Source organism: Schistocerca serialis, chromosome 8 (genome assembly GCF_023864345.2).
Source record: "Schistocerca serialis cubense isolate TAMUIC-IGC-003099 chromosome 8, iqSchSeri2.2, whole genome shotgun sequence".
NCBI lineage: Eukaryota > Metazoa > Arthropoda > Insecta > Orthoptera > Acrididae > Schistocerca > Schistocerca serialis.
The window spans coordinates 50,649,767-50,668,454 of NC_064645.1; the positions used below are offsets into that span (position 1 = coordinate 50,649,767).

Sequence of the window (18,688 nt, forward strand, 5' to 3'; positions counted from 1 at the left end):
TGTGCTCGATGTGCAGCGTCTCTGAGATTCGTGAACTGTTTTAGTGCATCAGTTATCCAAGGTGCAGGTTTCCTTTCTCTTACAGTCTTTAGGGGAACATATTGGTGACATAGTCGAGTAAGCTTATTAGTAAATCCATGAAGTTTTTATTTTATGTTCGAGAAGGGAATGGACGTCTTTCCACAAACTATTTCTTGTGCCTCAGTTGCAAGTTCGGATAAATTTACGCATCTGAGGTCTCGACACGTAGTTAGTTGTGATTTCTATCTGGGACATTCTCCTGAGTACGCCAAACATTGTACCATAGGCAGACTTACCAGGGGCAGATATTTGAGAGATACGAATTACTCTATTTGGCTTTAAAGTCAGTACCGCCATTTGACTGTTGTTTATTTGCAGTGTTACATATATACTTACACGATCATGATTTCGGCTTCAAAGTGCCATTATCAAGTGTTTTAAGTGTTATACAGTGCACTTTGAAGCCGAAATCATGATCGTGTCAGTGTAAATGTAACACTGCAATTAAACAACAGTCAAATGGCGGTACTGACTTAAAAGAAATACGTTACGACTGTGGCCCCGTATTATGAAAAAATTATTAAATGTCTATTTGGGTTTTCATTTCAGATATATCTCTGAGAGTCTGACTAGTGTTCTTATGAAGGGTAGGGTTCAAAAATGGGTCTGAGCACTATGGGACTTAACATCTATAATCATCAGTCCCCTAGAACTTAGAACTACTTAAACCTAACTAACCTAAGGACAGCACACAACACCCAGTCATCACGAGGCAGAGAAAATCCATGACCCCGCCAGGAATCGAACCCGGGATTATGGGTAGGGGCAAGCTGTATTGGCGTAACATCCACTTAAATTTTTACACTAGAAGGATTGTTGTATATAAAATTTACATGAGTGTCACTAGCTATAATTATAATCTAGTGTGTTGATTCGATACTTGAGAGAGCCATTTCGAAGCAGGCAAGACAGACTACTTTAAGAGGTTTGTAGAGGACACACGTACTGGGGCACTTTCTGTTACGGGATTTGATCTCTGTGAACATGTAATCGCTTTGTTTACCTTCATTACTATTGGATGTGTGCATTAGGTGATAAATCGGTGCTTATGTATGTCCCGCTGCTGCGCCTTAGAAGGATGCAGTCATCTACGTTCGCCAAACTTGTGGGAATGCTATGTGAGAACAACCGAGAGGTACGGTTAGATAAAGAGGGGTGACTCACACCGAAGCGCGCAGAGAAACGCCGCCAAGTGCTCCACGGACTTCATTGCATCGGAGGTGCCCAGCTGGCCTTTTGCTGACCCCGGTGAGGGCGCCGTGCGGTGTGCGTGCACGCACTGCCAGTACGAGAATCTGCTGCGCTGGCGTCCGACCACACCGGCCTGCAGACTCAGCACTCCTGCTCACGCCTGGGCCGAGCAGCCCGCCACCTGTGCTGGCTCCGGCTCCAGCTCGCTGCACGGCTGACCGCTCCCTCGAGCTCAGCTCCGCGACCCCACGTGAAGCGCTTAAGGGGGGCAGCCGTCCACCGTCGTCGTAGTGAGCCTTAGAGGCTCCGGCTGCCCGCCCTGAGCAGCTCGGTCAGTGGCAGCAGACCGCTCTGCTCCCTGGAGGCTGCGAGTCCGCGCCCTGGCTCGCCCCTGTGGACGGAACTTTCATTCCTCCAGACGCCTTTACCAGAGAGCTGAGCCTGCCGGCCTCTCGCTCCTCGCGCCGCTCTCGCTCCTCGCGCCGGTGGAGCTCCGAGGCCGCCAGGAAGCTTCAAGGCCGCAACAGCTAATACGCGCCTGTGCAACGTAGGTTGCAGATAATTTCAGTGGCCTGGTCGGCCGCGATATGCATCGCCACAAGGTCGTCGTGGTTGGACTGCATCTTACACAACCGTCATTCTATCTGGTTCTAGACGTGGACAGATTGGCGACACGACTACCTGCTCTTAGCCAACGGGCTCGCTTATTTATACGTCTTTTCCCTACGCCTCCGACGTAGTTCTTGTGGAGGGAACAAGTGGTGTGCTCTTCAACAGTTACATCGCCAGCTTTCCTCAGCCCACTTCGGCTTCCACACACAGGTTTCTAGACGCTGTTGTAACCGCTATGTATGGCTTCATCACCGCACGCCAGAGCCCTGTGCTGTCCTGAGTACTACACAATTGTACACAGTGCCAGCTGGGCTGTGCCTTCCCGCCTTGGTAGCGGTGTCATAAGCCTGCTCTGCAGAACTCGCCGGCCGAAGTGGCCGTGCGGTTAAAGGCGCTGCAGTCTGGAACCGCAGGACCGCTACGGTCGCAGGTTCGAATCCTGCCTCGGGCATGGATGTTTGTGATGTCCTTAGGTTAGTTAGGTTTAACTAGTTCTAAGTTCTAGGGGACTAATGACCTCAGCAGTTAAGTCCCATAGTGCTCAGAGCCATTTGAACCATTTTTTTTCTGCAGAACTGTTTGCAAAATATCTGCATTGCCCGCGCCTGTCAGCTGATGTGCCAATCAGCTCCTTAACTACCACCTTCCAGCCATGGCTGGTCCAGCATGCCTCTTCCCTTCCGAGAAGATTCGTCCCGAATGACTAACATTGTACTCCTAATAAATTACTGAAATCTAATAATTTACATATTGAGGAAAATTCCCGAATTTACCATACGAGACCTACGCTCATACTTTACTACTGCCATGTACTCCTTATCATAGTCTTATACATTAATTAAGACCTTAAAACTAGTTGATTCCCCGACCAATGTCGGTCAACCATTGTACTCGTAATTGGTGTGTTGGCACGTCCACAGCTTGTGTCCTCCTGCGTCTTTTTCAGAAATGCAGTACGCAAAAGCCTGCTAGAATCACGCCACAACTCGTGGCTGATACACTCACCATTGCTATTTTGTGCTCCTGTTCTTCCCGGGAATGGTGTACATGCTGCCACGTGTGTTGCATCGAAATTCTCCTTGCTGGGACTCTATTAATCTGACTGCAGAGGCTCCGGGCTGAGTTTGTCATTTAAATAGTTTAATTTTGAACGGATAATACCCGATCCTTTAGGCCAATACAACAATTGCGCGACTATGTCACAATAGCTGGGTCTGTAAGTGTAGCCGGAAGAGGAAGACTAGTCCCGACTACCTCACAAATCTTGCCATTCATAACGTTTCCGCCTTCTCGAAGCTCGAGTTTCTTCAGCCTTACCAGTCTGCCTCCTTCGTAGCCATTCGACCATACAGTTTCCGGCATGAATACAGAGTATAACCAGCGTGTATTCACACTCTGTAAGTGCGTTCGGGCTGACACAAGCTCCTTCCCACAATTCTTCCCGTTTACTTCCCCAGAAACAAACACGTTTCACAAGTCCGCCTATAAGTCCATACTGTGGCAGATTACAAGTCACCCCTCCTTCCTTCCCAGAACGCACAGTCCGCAAAAAAAAAAAAAAAAAAAAAAAAAAAAAAAAAAAAAAAAAAAATTGTAACAACAGTATGAAAAACTAACAACTGCCCGAAGAAGAGCAAATATCCCTATGGCAGTAAAAATAGGCCCTACATGCTCCATGATATGCTAAACAAACAAACAAGAAAAGAAAAAAGAAACAAATTACAGTTATACAACTTACTTACGCAAATCACGAACCTTCCGTTGGTCACCAGATCCCGGTTCCTTCCTTTTACGCTTTGTAACTTTCATCTCCTGGTTGGTTGACAGTAACTGTAGTATCCCCAGTACCATTCCTTTAAATGGTTTTATGCGACTGACGTGTATAAGAGCCGTTTCTGTGGGAATCTGTGCCTTCACATTGACTGATGAAGTCATTTCCACCACCTGGTATGGCCCCTGGTATTTTGTTAAAACTTCTATTTCCCCTTTGACGTTCAATCCCGCGTCCGGCCTTTCTGATTTAGGTTTCCCGTGATTTCCCTAAATCGCTCCAGGCAAATGCTGGGATAGTTCCTTCGAAAGGTCACGGCCGATTTCCTTCCCCGTACTTCCCTAATCCGGTGAGACCGATGACCTCGCTGTTTGGTCTCTTCCCCCAAACAGCCCCAATCGCCTTTGACGTATAGAGACTGGTAACCGTTACTCATTCTCCCACTACTGTCAATTTTTCCATGCATCTGTTCGGTTGTTTCCAGCGTTCTAGCGCCCTCGTGTTTGCGTTTTGAACATTCCTCCAAACTTCCCTAAATCCTTTGGCAAACTTCCTCACCACTCAGTATCCGGTCCTACTTTAGGAATCGAAACGTCAAAGGGAGATGGTATTTTCCTGCCACACACGACGCCAAATGCCGCCAAGCCCATTGCAGTATGAACCATCCGAATTATACGCATTCTTACAAAAGGTAAATAGGCTCTGAGCACTATGGGACTTAACATCTATGGTCATCAGTCCCCTAGAACTTAGAACTACTTAAACCTAACTAACCATCACGAGGCAGAGAAAATCCCTGACCCCGCCGGGAATCGAACCCGGGAACCCGGGCGTGGGAAGCGAGAACGCTACCGCACGACCACGAGAGGCGGGCCGGTAAATAGGCGTCCCAATCGTCGTGCCTGGAACGTGCATACTAGCCCATCATCTTTGCAATTGTCTTGTGCATGCTTTCCATTCTCCCATTGGTCTACGGATGAATCGGACTCGTGCGCAACTTCCGTATACGCAACACGCAGCATAGTTCTTTCATTAAATCCGAGACAAAATTCGTACGGTGATCGGAAATTATGGTCTCAGGCACCACAAACTTTAATGTCCAGTTGTTTACTGAAGCATTCGGTACAGTTCTAGCTCGCTAGACCGGCATCTCTACCATTGCCACACATCGAGAAAAATTAGCAATGATCTTGAGAACATGCCTATTTCCTGGAGGTGTTTTATTAAATGGCCCGAGGACATCCAAATCTACCACTGACAATTGACTGGACGCATCTACTAACCATTGCCACGGCACATTCTGATGCGTAATGTCGGCCCTCTGCACACATGGCACACAGTCCTAAACATACTGCTCCGCGTCACGCTTCCTGTTCCCCTGTTGCACGTCCGTCCATCACTCGACGCCCATCCTGACCTGACAACATATGGTCGTGGACTTTCTGCAGGACTTCCTTCCAAAAACCTTCCGGTAGCACCACACGTGGTGCACGACTCTTCGTTTTACACTACTGGCCATTAAAATTGCTACACCACGAAGATGACGTGCTGCAGACGCGAAATTTAACCGACAGGAAGAAGATGCTGTGATATGCAAATGATTAGCTTTTCAGAGCCCTCACACAAGGTGCTGACATGAGGAAAGTTTCCAACCGACTTCTCATACACAAACAGCAGTTGACCGGCATTGCCTGGTGAAACGTTGTTATGATGCCTCGTGTAAGGAGGAGAAATGCGTACCACCACGTTTCCGACTTTGATAAATGTCGGATTGTAGCGACACCCCCGGGATAACAAGGCTGTCCAGCAGTGTTAGTGACGTCACACAAAGCGGCCCATAGCCGACGCAGCAGTCCACGGACACCTCCGTACAGACGCGCCTGATGCTAACGATCTTCTGTCCGTCATACAGAAAGGAGCGAACTATAATTCGAACCAAAGACCAAATTATATGTATTCTTGTAAACAGCATAAAGGTTCATAACGAAATACCGATTACATATACGGGCAGGAATAGGTTCTAGAACTCCTCTGAAAAGTGTGTATCTTCAGTACCAGAATGAACATCAAACTGTCAGGTTTTCTAAATAGAAAAGCACTTTGTTAGTAACAGACAGCGATAATGAGACTTGCAGTTGGTGATTTCTACGTGGAAAAGCTGTAGAGAGATTGAAAATGGCAAGTAAAGAGAGCCTCAGCCTTTTGCTCACATTCTTACATGTAATGCACTTGGTTGTTTTTCATTTCCTTACCTTTCATAACATTTTTAATATTGTTTCAAGAAGTGTATCTTCAATAGCAGAGTGAACTTCAAATTGTCAGGCTTTTCTTAAAGGAAAGAGCAGTCCATTAGTATCACAGTGCAAGACAGAATATTGTGTTCAGTGATGTCTATGTTAAAAGGAGAATATTTGATATCTATCTTTTGTTTCCATTCTTTATTACTGGGGATACACTTGTAAAAATTCTTGAAAAGAGCTGTCACCATGAACATATGAGTAAATTCACAATAGTCATGTGTTTTATGAGATAAAGCGAACTCTTGTTACCTAATGTAAACGAAAGTTGTGAGGGTTTTGCTATGTATGACAGTGTTTAAGATAATTTACTTTGAGTGTAATAGCTTGAAAATGTTAAGGCCTGCTGTCAGTTGGCATTTGTCACCACCTGTATGCGAGTTTTAAAGCTAAATAGTGTTCTGACAATTATAAAATAGTGGCAAAGTTCCTCAATAGATTAAACTTATTCCTGCCCGTATATGTAATCGGTATTTCGTTATGAACCTTTATGCTGTTTACAAGAATATATATAATTTGGTCTTTGGTTCGAATTATAGTTCGCTCCTTTCTGTATGACGGACAGAAGATCGTTAGCATCAGGCGCGTCTGTACGGAGGTGTCCGTGGACTGCTGCGTCGGCTATGGGCCGCTTAGTGTGACGTCACTAACACTGCTGGACGGCCTTGTTATCCCGGGGGTGTCGATTGTAGCCTATCCCCATTGCGGTTTATCGTATCGCGACACTACTGCCCGCGTTGGTCGAGATACAATGACTGTTAGCAGAATATGGAATCGGTGGGTTAGGAGGGTAATACGGAACGCCGTGCTGGATCCCAACGGCCTCGTATCACTAGCAGTCGAGATGACAGGCATCTTATCCGCATGGCTGTAACGGATCGTGCAGCCACGTCTCGATCCCTGAGTCAACAGATGAGGACGTTTGCAAAACAACAACCATCTGCACGAACAGTTCGACGACGTTTACAGCAGCATGGACTATCACCTCGGAGACCATGGCTGCGGTTACCCTTGACGCTGCATCACAGACAGGAGCGCCTGCGATGGTGTACTCAACGACGAACCTGGGTGCACGAATGGCAAAACGTCATTTTTTCGTATCAATCCGGGTTCTGTTTACAGCATCATGATGGTCGCATCCGTGTTTGGCGGCATCGCGGTGGACGCACATTGGAAGCGTGTATTCGTTATCGCCATACTGGCGTATCACCCGGCGTGATGGTATGGGGTGCCATTGGTTACACGTCTCGGTCACCTGTTGTTCGCATTGACGGCACTTTAAACGGTGGACGTTATATTTCAGATGTGTTACCACCCGTGGCTCCATCCTTTGTTCGATCCCTGCGAAACCCTACATTTGAGCAGGATAATGCACGACCCCATGTTGCAGGTCCTGTACGGGCCTTTCTGGGTACAGAAAATGTTCGACTGCTGCCCTGGCCAGCACATTCTCCAGATCTCTTACCAATTGAAAACGTCTGGTCAGTGGTGGCCGAGCAACTGGCTCGTCACAATACGCCAGTCACTACTCTTGATGAACTGTGGTATCGTGTTGAAGCTGCATGGGCAGCTGTACCTGTACGCGCCATCCAAGCTCTGTTTGACTCAATGCCCAGGCGTATCAAGGCCGTTATTAGGGCCAGAGGTGGATGTTCTGGGTACTGATTTCTCAGGATCTATGCCCCCAAATTACGTAAAAACGTGATCACATGTCAGTTGTAGTATAATACATTTGTCCAATGAATACACGTTTATCATCATCATTTCTTCTTGGTGTAGTAATTTTGATGGCCGTAGTGTACATAACAAAGCCTCGTGCATAATGAAACATGAATTTGACTTAAATACCTGGCACTCCTTATCCCTTGCCTGTGCCCGCTGCCACTCTTTCACTCTCTTCCCTAACGCACTTAAACATCATTACCCTGCGGCTCAACTAATTTGCATTTGCGTGTGACGTCCCTGGCTTGACGGTTACCTCGCACTTGAATTGACTAAGTTTAAGTGCCCACCGAGTTAACCTACTAGATGGATCTTTCAAATCAAGGAACTGTATCGATGACGTATGGTGCGCCACGATATGAAACCTCCTGCCATACAGGTAACACCGAAAATACGTACTACCATATTTGGCAGCTAACATCTCCTTCTCCGTTGGTGAGCAGTTACGCTCCATCTTGTTTAACTGCCCCGAAGCGTAATCTACCGGGTGTTCCTGATTGCCTCATTTGAAGCATTTCACGAAAGGATAAACTCTTTCTCGAAATCCGGAAAAATCAATACTGGATCTGAAACTAATATTTCTTCCAGTTCTTCAAATGCCTCCTGACACTCCTGCGACCAATGGAATTTCGTCCACTCTTCAGTAACACGTTCAGGGGTCCGGCTATTTCTGCAGAGTCCTTCACAAACCGTCTATTATGATGACAGAGGCCAATAAATGACTGTATCTGAGTAGTTGCTTATGGTATCGGATAATTTCTAACTGCGGCTGAGACGGTAAACGCTGATTTCGGCCTATCTCCAGGCGCCACCTCCAATTGATGGTATCCTCTCCTGAGGTCCATAGTTGTAAAGAACAGACACTGACCCAGATTATCCAAAGTTTCCATGCTGTTTGCAATTGGATGAGCATCCACAATAGTTCGCGCATTTACGTATCTGCAGTCGCAGCAAAATCTGTATTTCCGTGTCCTGTCCGCCGACTTCTTTGGCACAACCACAATATTTGTGCTCCAGGGACAATCGCTCGATTCTGTGATCCCATCCAGTAGTCGTTGTTCAATGACTTCTTCTATCAACGGTTGCAGCTGCTTTGCTATACGGCTTGGCTTCCTATAAACTGGTACGCTATCCCCTGTCGGCATGTGATGTTGCGTCATCGCGGTTGCCGGTGACCCTCATTTAGCACAAAATGAATCACTATACCTCAGCGACGAGTTCTCCATAGCCATTCGATCGCTGCCCTCCAAATGATCTACTTTCCCTCGTAACACTTCCGTATCGACGGTTTGCTTGTGGTCTTCCTCTAGGCTTGACCTATTAAAGTCATTTCCAAGACTTCCAGAGTGGCTATTATTGCACCTGTTGACAGAGTCACTTCTCCTCGGTCGAGGGTATCCATACTAACTGGAATCATCTGTTCCCCACTAATGTCACTCAGATGCGCGAAACTCGTGTGGATAAAACAATCCGAATTATCCTACTTGAGCCGTAGTAAAAAATTGCTGTTTTGAAGAGCGCGCCGCAGCGCGTTGTGTGAAGCAGTCGCCCTCCGTTTCTGGCGGTGGCGCCGCTGTGGCAGTCGCAGCTTTGGTGTCTCCCTCTGGTGGGAAAGCGGAAAGATTGCTTGTTCACGTGGATTTAGGGGGCGCTATCAGCTCGTCAGGGGGTCAGTCGGAGTGAGGCTAGGTCAGTCTCGCGTCACCAGTTGCTGGTCTGTCTCTCGTTTGCATTTGTGCGGAAGTTAGTGTCCGTCAGTCATTGGAGTGCTAGTATGTCTGTCGTTTGGATCAAACTCTTGAAAGCCAGAAAATGAGAGTCTTGCCACTCCGCCAGTAACAGAACTCAGCTAGTGGTCTCCCGGTGGGAGTTCCTGCATCTGAGTCTGCGCGTTAGGCCGCCAGTCTGCTCGAGTTGCTTGGGCAACGATCATTGGCGGTTGTATCGGTCGGTTGGTCGGTCGCGCACTGAGACACGAGATGACTTGTCCGCCTGGAGTGTCGGCGCGTGAGAGATCCCCACGTGAATCCTGTGGGCAGCGCCGTATAGAAAGGGGCAGTGGCTTCGCGGATCACACGAGAGCAACAGGAGTCAAACCACGACATCGGACTAGCCGGTGCGAGCTGCGACGCCGTGAGACGGGAGATGGGCGCGCCTTCCTGCGTCCTTTGAAGCGGCAGGCAGCGGACGGTTCGGGAGAGCGTTTGGGGTGCTGCGTCAGGTCTTCGCCAGAAATCGCAGTTTATTAGAGTTAAGTGATTGGAGATATTGTTTCATTTACTTGTTAAATTCTACTTGTGTTCTTGGTGAGGTCACCAGCCGCTTGTTTTGGGGTCGTCCCACCATTCTTCTCCGCTTGCCCACCCGCGGGAAGATGGTTATTTGTGAATTGGGTGGTCCGTCGTTTTTCCCTTGTGGAATTGGGGAGGCTTAGAGCAATCTGCGGTTCGGGTTGTTTAGTAACCCCCCCCTGTCAACCTGCGATACGTTAATAGCTGCCTCTGGCGTGTTTGTCTGATTCGGTATTAACGAATTTATTGCTTAAAGGCCGAATTCTTCAAATATGTTTTTATCTTGCCTATCATCTTGCGAGGTGGTAATATGTGTAATGTAGAGCGTGTTGTACATTTTATGTAAGTCTGCATTTTATGGGTTTTATATAAATAGTCATTTTAGGTTATAAGGTTCGATTCCCGGCTGAGTCGGAGATGTCCTCCGCTCAGGAACTGGGCGTTCTGTTGTCTTCATCATCATATCATCCCCATCGACGTGAAGTCGCCGAAGTGGCGTCAACTAAAAAAAAAAAGACTTTCACCAGGCGGTCGATCTACCCAACTGGAGACCCACTACGTGATCTCACCGAAAATTTTCCCCAACATACTCAAGGAAATTTTCTTAATTTGATAACAATGTTCACCAAACACAGTCCTCCTACCAAGTACCAGTTATATCGTGTAAAAAAAAGGAGAAGTATCCTGTTTGTCGAAGTACAGTATGAAATCATCAGCTCCAGATTTATCTCACATGGCACAAATGAGCTAGGTGATTCGTTGCATAAGCAGAACGGAAACTGATTGTAGACTAAAGGAAAACTTTATTGATTCTATAGAAGAACTTGAAGCTGACGGTTTCAATGCGCAAAAATGTCGTGAACGGTCTTCGGGGACAAGCCTGAAGGCAAAAACGACTTTTTTTTCCTTTGAGTCATCAGTCTCCTGACTGGCTTAATGCTGCCCGCCACAAACACCTCCCATGTGACAAGCACTGCATCTCAGCGAAGGACTTGCAAGCTACGTCCTCAATTATTTGCTGGATATACTCCAATCTCTGTCTTCCTCTACAATCTTTGCCCTCCACAGCTCCCTCTAGTACCATGGAAGTCATTCCCTGATGTCTTAACAGATGTCCTATCATTCTGTCCCTTCTACTTGTCAGTGCTTTCCAAATATTCCTTTCCTCACGCATTCTGTGCAGGACCTCCGCATTCCTTATCCGTCCATCTAATTTTCAACATACATCTGTAGCACAACATCTCAAATGCTTCTATTGTCCTCTGTTCTGATTTTCCCACAGCCCATATTTCACTACCACGCAATGCTGTGCTCCAAATGTACATTCTCAGAAATTTCTTCCTCAAATTAAGGCCTTTGTTTGATACTAGTAGACTTCTCCTGGGCAGGAATTCCTTTTTTGCCAGTGCTAGTCTGCTTTTGATGTCGATCTTGCTCTGTCCGTCATAGGTTGTTTTGCTGCCTAAATAGTAGAATTCCATAAATTCATGTACTTCGTGACCATCAATTCTGATGTTAAGTTTCTCGCTGTTTTCATTTCTGCTACTTCACATTAGGCTCTGCTGTTCTCATTAGACTTCTCATTCCATTTAGCGGATCATGTAACACTTCACTTTCACTCGGGATGGCGATTTCATCAGCGAATCATATAATTGATATACTTTCACCTTGAATTTTAATCCCACGCCTGAACCTTTCTTTTATTTCCATCATTGCTTCGTCGATGTACAGACTGAACAATAGGGGCGAAAGATTGCATACATCCCTGTATTACGCCCTTTTTAATCCGAGCACTTCATTCTTGGTCGTCCACTCTTAATATTCGTTCTTGGGTCTTGTACATATTCTATATTACACGTTTCTCCCCATAGCTAACCCCTATTTTTCTCAGTATTTCGAACATCCTGCACTATTTTACATTGTCGAACGCCTTTTCCAGGTCGACAAACAGAAGACGATTACCATGCGAAAATCCTGTTATAAAATTGACTGAAGAGACTACACATATTCTCCATCCTTCCATACGTAGTTCTGGTAGGGACCGTGAACCTAACTTAGGCAAATTACAGCATGCAGAGAGCCATTTATATAGTCTTCCCGCGTTCCACTCGCGACAGGAAGCGGAAGAAACCGCAGCACGTCGCACCGCGCTATGTACGCTTTGCCACACACTTCACAGTGGTTCGCTGAACACGTGTGTAGACGGAGCTGCGTACTCTGGGTCGTGGAACTGCCTGCATTAGACGCATCATGATATTTCGGCATCAGTTAGCATGCAGCACTAATTATGTAACGTTTTCTTTGCATGTCACAGATTTCGGCTACGATCTATGTCTATATACCTTTATTTACACGTATTTCCTGGTAGAAAGATTACATTATATTGAAGAATTCCGTCACAATATTACAAGCAGTGAGCACACCAACAGCACGTGTTGTAAATTACTCACTCCACTCCCCCCCCCCCCCCCCCCCCCCGGGCCTCCTTCCCCCAATCCCTTTTTCCCTAAAACAATTTTCTCACAAGAAGCGACTTCGTCAAGATTATGGTACACATAACTTCTTTTGCAAGCAACAGAAAACGCCTTATGATGAGCAAAACATGCACAAAAGGCGCAGCAATGTATCATATTAAACCATAAATATCGTTGCTGGTAGCAGAGCGGAACATAAAGTAGATACCCTCGGTGTAGCAAAACAGCTAAAATCACTTAATAAATGTGAGGCCTCTGGTCCTGCTTGTACACCATTCAGGTTCCTCTCAGAGTATGCTGATACACTATGTGGTCAAAAGTATCCAGACACCTGGCTGAAAATGATTTACAAGTTCGTGGCTCCCTCCATCGGTAATGCTGGAATTCAATGTGGTGTTGGCCCACGCTTAGCCTTGATGACAGCTTCCACTCTCGCTGGTATACGTTCAGTCATCTGCTGGAAGGTTTCTTGGGGAATGGCAGCCCAGTGTTCACGCAGTGCTGCACTGAGGAGAGGTATCGACGTCGGTCGGTGAAGCCTGGCACGAAGTCGGCGTTCCTAAACATCCCAAAGGATGGATTCAAGTGAGTACTCTGTGCATGCCAGTCCATTACAGGGATGTTACTGTTGTGTAACCACTCCGCCACAGGCCGTGCATAATGAACAGGTGCCCGATTGTGTCGAAAGATGCAGTCGCCTTCACCGAATTGGTCTTCAACAGTGGGAAGCAAGAAGGTGCTGAAAACATCAATGTAGACCTGTGCTGTGATAGTGCCACATAAACAAGGGGTGCAAGCCCCTTCCCTGAAAAACACGACCACACCATAACGCCACCGCCTCCGAATTTTACTGTTGGCACTACACACGCTGGCAGATGACGTTCACCGCGCAGTCGCCATACCCACACCCTACCGTCAGATCGCCACATTGTGTACCGTGATTCGTCACTCCACACAACGTTTCTACACTGTTCAATCGTCCAACGTTTACGCTCCTTACACCAGGCCAGGCGTCGTTTGGCATTTACCGGCCTTTTGTGTGGCTTATGAGCAGCCGCTCGACCATGAAATACAAGTTTTCTCACCTCCTGCGTAACTGTCATAGTACTTGCAGTGGATCCTGATGCAGTCTGGAATTCCTGTGTGATGTCTGGATAGCTATCTGCCTATTACACATTACGACCTTCTTCTCTGTCAGTAAACAGACGAGGTCGGCCTGTAGGCTTTATGCTGTATGTGTCCCTTCACGTTTCCACTTCACTATCACATCGAAAACAGTGGACCTAGGGATGTTTAGGAGTTTGGAAATCTCGTGTACAGACGTATGATACAAGTGACACCCAATCACCTGACAACGTTGGAAGTCAGTGAGTTGCGCAGAGAACCCGATTCTGCTCCCTCACGATGTCTACTGACTACTGGGGTCGCTGATATGGAGTACCTGGCAGTAGGAGGCAGCTCAATGCACGTAACATGAAATACGAATTGTTGGGAGGCGTCCGGATACTTTTGATCACATAGGGTACATTGGCTCCACATTTAGCAGTCATATATAACCGATCGCTAGTAAAGAGATCCGTATCTAAATATTGGAAGGTTGCAGAAGTCACACCAATACCCAAGAAAAGAAATAGGAGTAATCCATTGCATTACAGACCCCGTGTTTTGAAACATATGATGTGTTCGAACATTATGAATTACGTAGAAGAAGACAATTTATTGACAAACAGCCAACACCGAATCAGAAAATACCGTTTCTTTGCGAAACACAACATGCTCTTTATTCTCACGATGTAAGAGTGCAACTGACAGAGGATGTCAAATTGATTCCATATTTTTAGATTTACACACCGCACTGCACACGCCACTTCTAATTAAACAGCGTGCCTATGGAGTATCGTGTCAGTTGGGTGACATGATTCGTGATTACCTGTCAGAAATTTCGCAGTTCGTAGTAATGGATGGAAAGTTATTGAGTAAAACAAAACCAAAATCTTACGTTCCCCAAGGAAGTAATATACTCGCTCTGTTGTTCCTGAACTAAGTGATATACTCGCTCTGTTGTTCCTGAACTAGGTAAACGACTTAGGAGATAATCTGAGTAGCATTCTTAGATTGTTTGCAGATGATGCTGTCATTCATCGTCTTATAAAGTCATCAGATAACCAAAGGAAATTGCGAAACGATTTAGATAAGATATCTGTATGGTGCGAAAAGTGGCAAATGACTCAAAATAATGAAAAGTGTGAAGTCATCCACATTAGTACCAAAAGCAATACTATACAGTTCGGTTACATGATAAATCACACAAATCTAAAGGCTGTAGGTTCACTTAAATACTTAGGGATTACAATTACAAATAACTTATGTTGCAGCAATCACATAGCTAATGGTGTGGATAAGGCTAACAAAAGACTACGATTTATTGACAGAACACTGAGATAATATAACAGATCTACTGAAGTGACTGCTTACGCTATGCTTGTACGTACTTTTCTAGATTAATGCTGTGCGGCGTGGAATCCGCATGAGATATGATCGACGGGGGACACAGAAAAAGTTAGTTTTGTACGATCGCGATATAGGGGAGAGTGAGCCGCGGATATGATATTTGAATTGAGGTGGCTCCGATTGAGACAAAGGTGTTTTTCGTTGCGGCAGGATCTTCTTGTTGTGGACTGGCAAGACAGCCAATCCACTAGGACGGGAAGCCGAAAGGCACGCGTTTAAGCTCACGCAGGCTGGCGTGAGGTCTGGAACAGTTAAAGGAGTTGAGTCTAGTAAAAAAGTACGGAGCTTCTGGAATACTTAACTTTAATCCATAATTGGTGAACATCGGTCTGACGGTACATGCATCACAAGATAAATAGCAAATGATAATGGCGCCTTGCTAGGTCGTAGCAAATGACGTAGCTGAAGGCTATGCTAACTATCGTCTCGGCAAATGAGAGCGTAATTTGTCAGTGAACCATCGCTAGCAAAGTCGGCTGTACAACTGGGGCGAGTGCTAGGAAGTCTCTCTAGACCTGCCGCGTGGCGGCGCTCGGTCTGCAATCACTGACAGTGGCGACACGCGGGTCCGACGTATACTAACGGACCGCGGCCGATTTAAAGGCTACCACCTAGCAAGTGTGGTGTCTGGCGGTGACACCACACTTCTCATGTAATTTCAATCACTATCTTCCTGCTCAGAGTGTGCAAATATTTTGTTGGCATCCACAGAACATAAATCATTCTGTGCGAGCTCTGCTTTCTCTCATTTTGTTAAGTGTTCGCTTTCCCCGCGCGCTGTTCCGGAGTGGAACGGTAGAGAAACAGCTTCAAGATGGTTCGATGGCTTATCTGCCAGGCAATTTTGGACAGCAGAGTAATCGTGTGGACGTAGACGCAGACGTAGTACTGTACCCCAGCAGTGCGCCAGAGTACAAGGAGCCTGACTCACCTGAAGATGTCCCCGTAGCGACTGTGCAGCTCCGCGAGGCGGCCCCACAGCACGGGCAGCTGGTAGAAGCTGAGCGCGTTTCCCAGCAGCGGCAGCGCCGGGGGTCCTGGGATCGACGTCCGGCGGCGGGCGGCCCACAGCCAGGTGGCGACTGCCAGCAGGCCGGCAGCCAGCCAGACCAGCGCAACGCAGCCGGCGGACAGCAGGCTCATGGTTCAGGGAGAGAGGGAACGACTGCCTGCGCCTACCCCGCCACCTCTATTTATACGCCGACAATGCGTTCCCCTCCTCGCCCTCCCTCTCACCTCTACCTGTCATTCCAGATTCGGCAGCCGATCACGTGAAAGTTCGGAACAGGTTCTAATAGAGTTGTATAATTTTCAGCACAGTGCTGAAGTTCACTTTCTCTCGGTCTTGAGAACAGGTCGCACAGATGAAGACCCGGCAGGCCGAATTGGAAAATGCGCAATCACACGCGACAAGCCACTTCTTTCGTGGATGAGTTACATTTTATATAAATTCTTCCAACCGATCTCAGCCTGGCACCTGCTTTTCCTACAGTTCAAATCGTTGTGCATAGTTACTCGTAGGCTTCTTTTTCTGTCACCACCATGTAATCGAACAGCAATGGATTTCTTCGCCTATTTGCATGTAACACGTTATATATCTTTACATTCAGGGTGAACTACCAGTGCCTGCAACACGCGTCGATCCTCTGGACGCCTTCTAGCAATTCGCTACGGTCCTAAGCCGTTGCTGCAGACAACGGCACAATCAGCAAACTCCCTCATGGAGCTTCCGACATTACCCACTAGAAGATACACTGTAGCGCCAAAGAAAGTGGTATACGCGTGCTATTCAAGTACATAGTTATTTAGACATGCAGTATACGGCGCTGCGGCCGGCAACGTCTAGATAACACAAGTGTTGATTGCTGCTGCTACAATGGCAGGTGCATGGGGGCTTAATTATTATGCAGTAGTTTTGGTAGCTGTGTGTCCTTTGGCCCTGACTAGTGTTAGTACGCAATCTGACTGCATAAAATAACAATAAAGAATGAAAGGAAATTTCCGTTAACACAATTGATTAATTAAGTCCACTGCAACTATAAAAGCTACGAAACAACAAAGCACAAGTGTAACTGTTCCGTGTGTGGTAGTGTGATTCAACGTACGTGTATCTGGCACTGTTCTTCCTCAATACGACAAGATATTTTAAACACCATTTACAATGAACTAATTGGACAACCAGAAATACTATGATTGCACATGCAAAGCAGAATTACAAGTCTAATACATGAACGCGAGCCAGATGCTTTGTTGACTGAACCTGTGACGAAGAGGCATTGTCATTAAGGAAATGTGAAATAAATTTTTTTTACCTCCATATATATTGACGAAAAATACACTGTGATCATTGCAAGATCTTCCATCTATACATTACACCAACCGAACAGCATCTACTGTCTCGCCCAACAAAACAACTGCACACGACATCCTCCATCTATACATCTTCCATCTATACATTACACCAACCGAACAGCATCTACTGTCTCGCCCAACAAAACAACTGCACAAGACATCCTCTGAACTACTACTGCACAGTGGAGGCGGCGGAATAATAATCTTTGGCGCAATCTCTGGCGCTGTGACTCAGTGTAGCCACCTTTCACAGGTTATAAAGCTTTGTGTAAGGTTGAACATGGTATAGTGGCGCACGAGCGATGGGACACAGCATCTCCGAGGCAGCGATGAAATGGGGATTTTCCCGGGCGACCAATACACGAGTGTACTGTGAATACCAGGAATCCGGTAAAACATCAAATCTCCGACATCGCTACGGCCGGTAAAAGATCCTGCAAGAATGGGACCAACGACGACTGCACAGAATCGATCAACGTGATAGAAGTGAAACCCTTCCGCATATTGCTGCAGATTTCAATGCTGGGTCATCAACAAGTGTCAGCATGCGAACCGTTCAACGAAACATAATCGATATTGGCTTTCAGAGCCGAAGGCCCACTCGTGTACTCTTGATGACAGCACGACACAAAGCTTTACACCTGCCTGGGCCCGTCGACAACCACATTGGACCGTTGGTGACTGGAAACATGTTGCCTCGTCGGTTGAGTCTCGTTTCAAATTGTGTCTTAGTGGATGGAACTGTACTGATGGAGACAGCCTCATGAATTTCAGCGGGAGATTTCTCAAGCTGGTGGAGGCTCTGTAATGGTGTAGGGCGTGTGCAGTTGTGTGATATGAAACCCCTGATACGTCTAGAAACGGTTCTAACAGGTGACACATACGTAAGCATCCTTGCTGATCACTTGCTTCCATTCATGTCCATTGGGCATTCCGACGGACGTGGGCAATGTGACACCCCACACGTCCAGAATTGCTATAGAGTGGCTCCAGGAAGACCCTTCTGAGTTTAAACCCTATCACTGGCCACCAAACTCCCCAGACATGAACATTATTGAGCATATCTGGGATTCTTTGCAACGTGCTGTTTAGAAGATATCTCCACTCTCTCGTACTCTTACTGATTTATGGACAGCCCTACAGGATTCATGGTGTCAGTTCCCTCCAGCACTACTTCAGACGTTGGTCATGTCCTTGCCACATCGTATTGCGGCACTTCTGCGTGCTCGTGGGGGCCTTACATGATATTAGGCAGGTGTACCAGTTTCTTTAACACTTCAGTGGACTTATGCAGGATGAGGCAGAAGGGAAGGTACGTTTAATATGCATTGATAACTTGTTCTGTATTGTTAATTCAGAACGTCTAAGAAGCTATATTTAATATGT

General features: G+C 46.6%; 1 protein-coding gene across 4 annotated transcripts in view; it reads right to left on the reverse strand.

The window, feature by feature from the left end:
* The window catches only part of LOC126416625 (cytochrome P450 4C1-like), a 267,648-nt gene extending 251,550 nt beyond the window's left edge, over window positions 1-16,098 (reverse strand). For all 4 annotated transcript variants that reach the window (XM_050084382.1, XM_050084383.1, XM_050084385.1 and 1 more), the window contains exon 1: window positions 15,882-16,098. In XM_050084382.1, the coding sequence (XP_049940339.1) occupies window positions 15,882-16,093 (212 nt within the window). In that variant the 5' untranslated portion in view covers window positions 16,094-16,098. The remainder of the gene's footprint in view (window positions 1-15,881) is intronic.
* Between the last annotated feature and the right edge of the window lie 2,590 nt (window positions 16,099-18,688).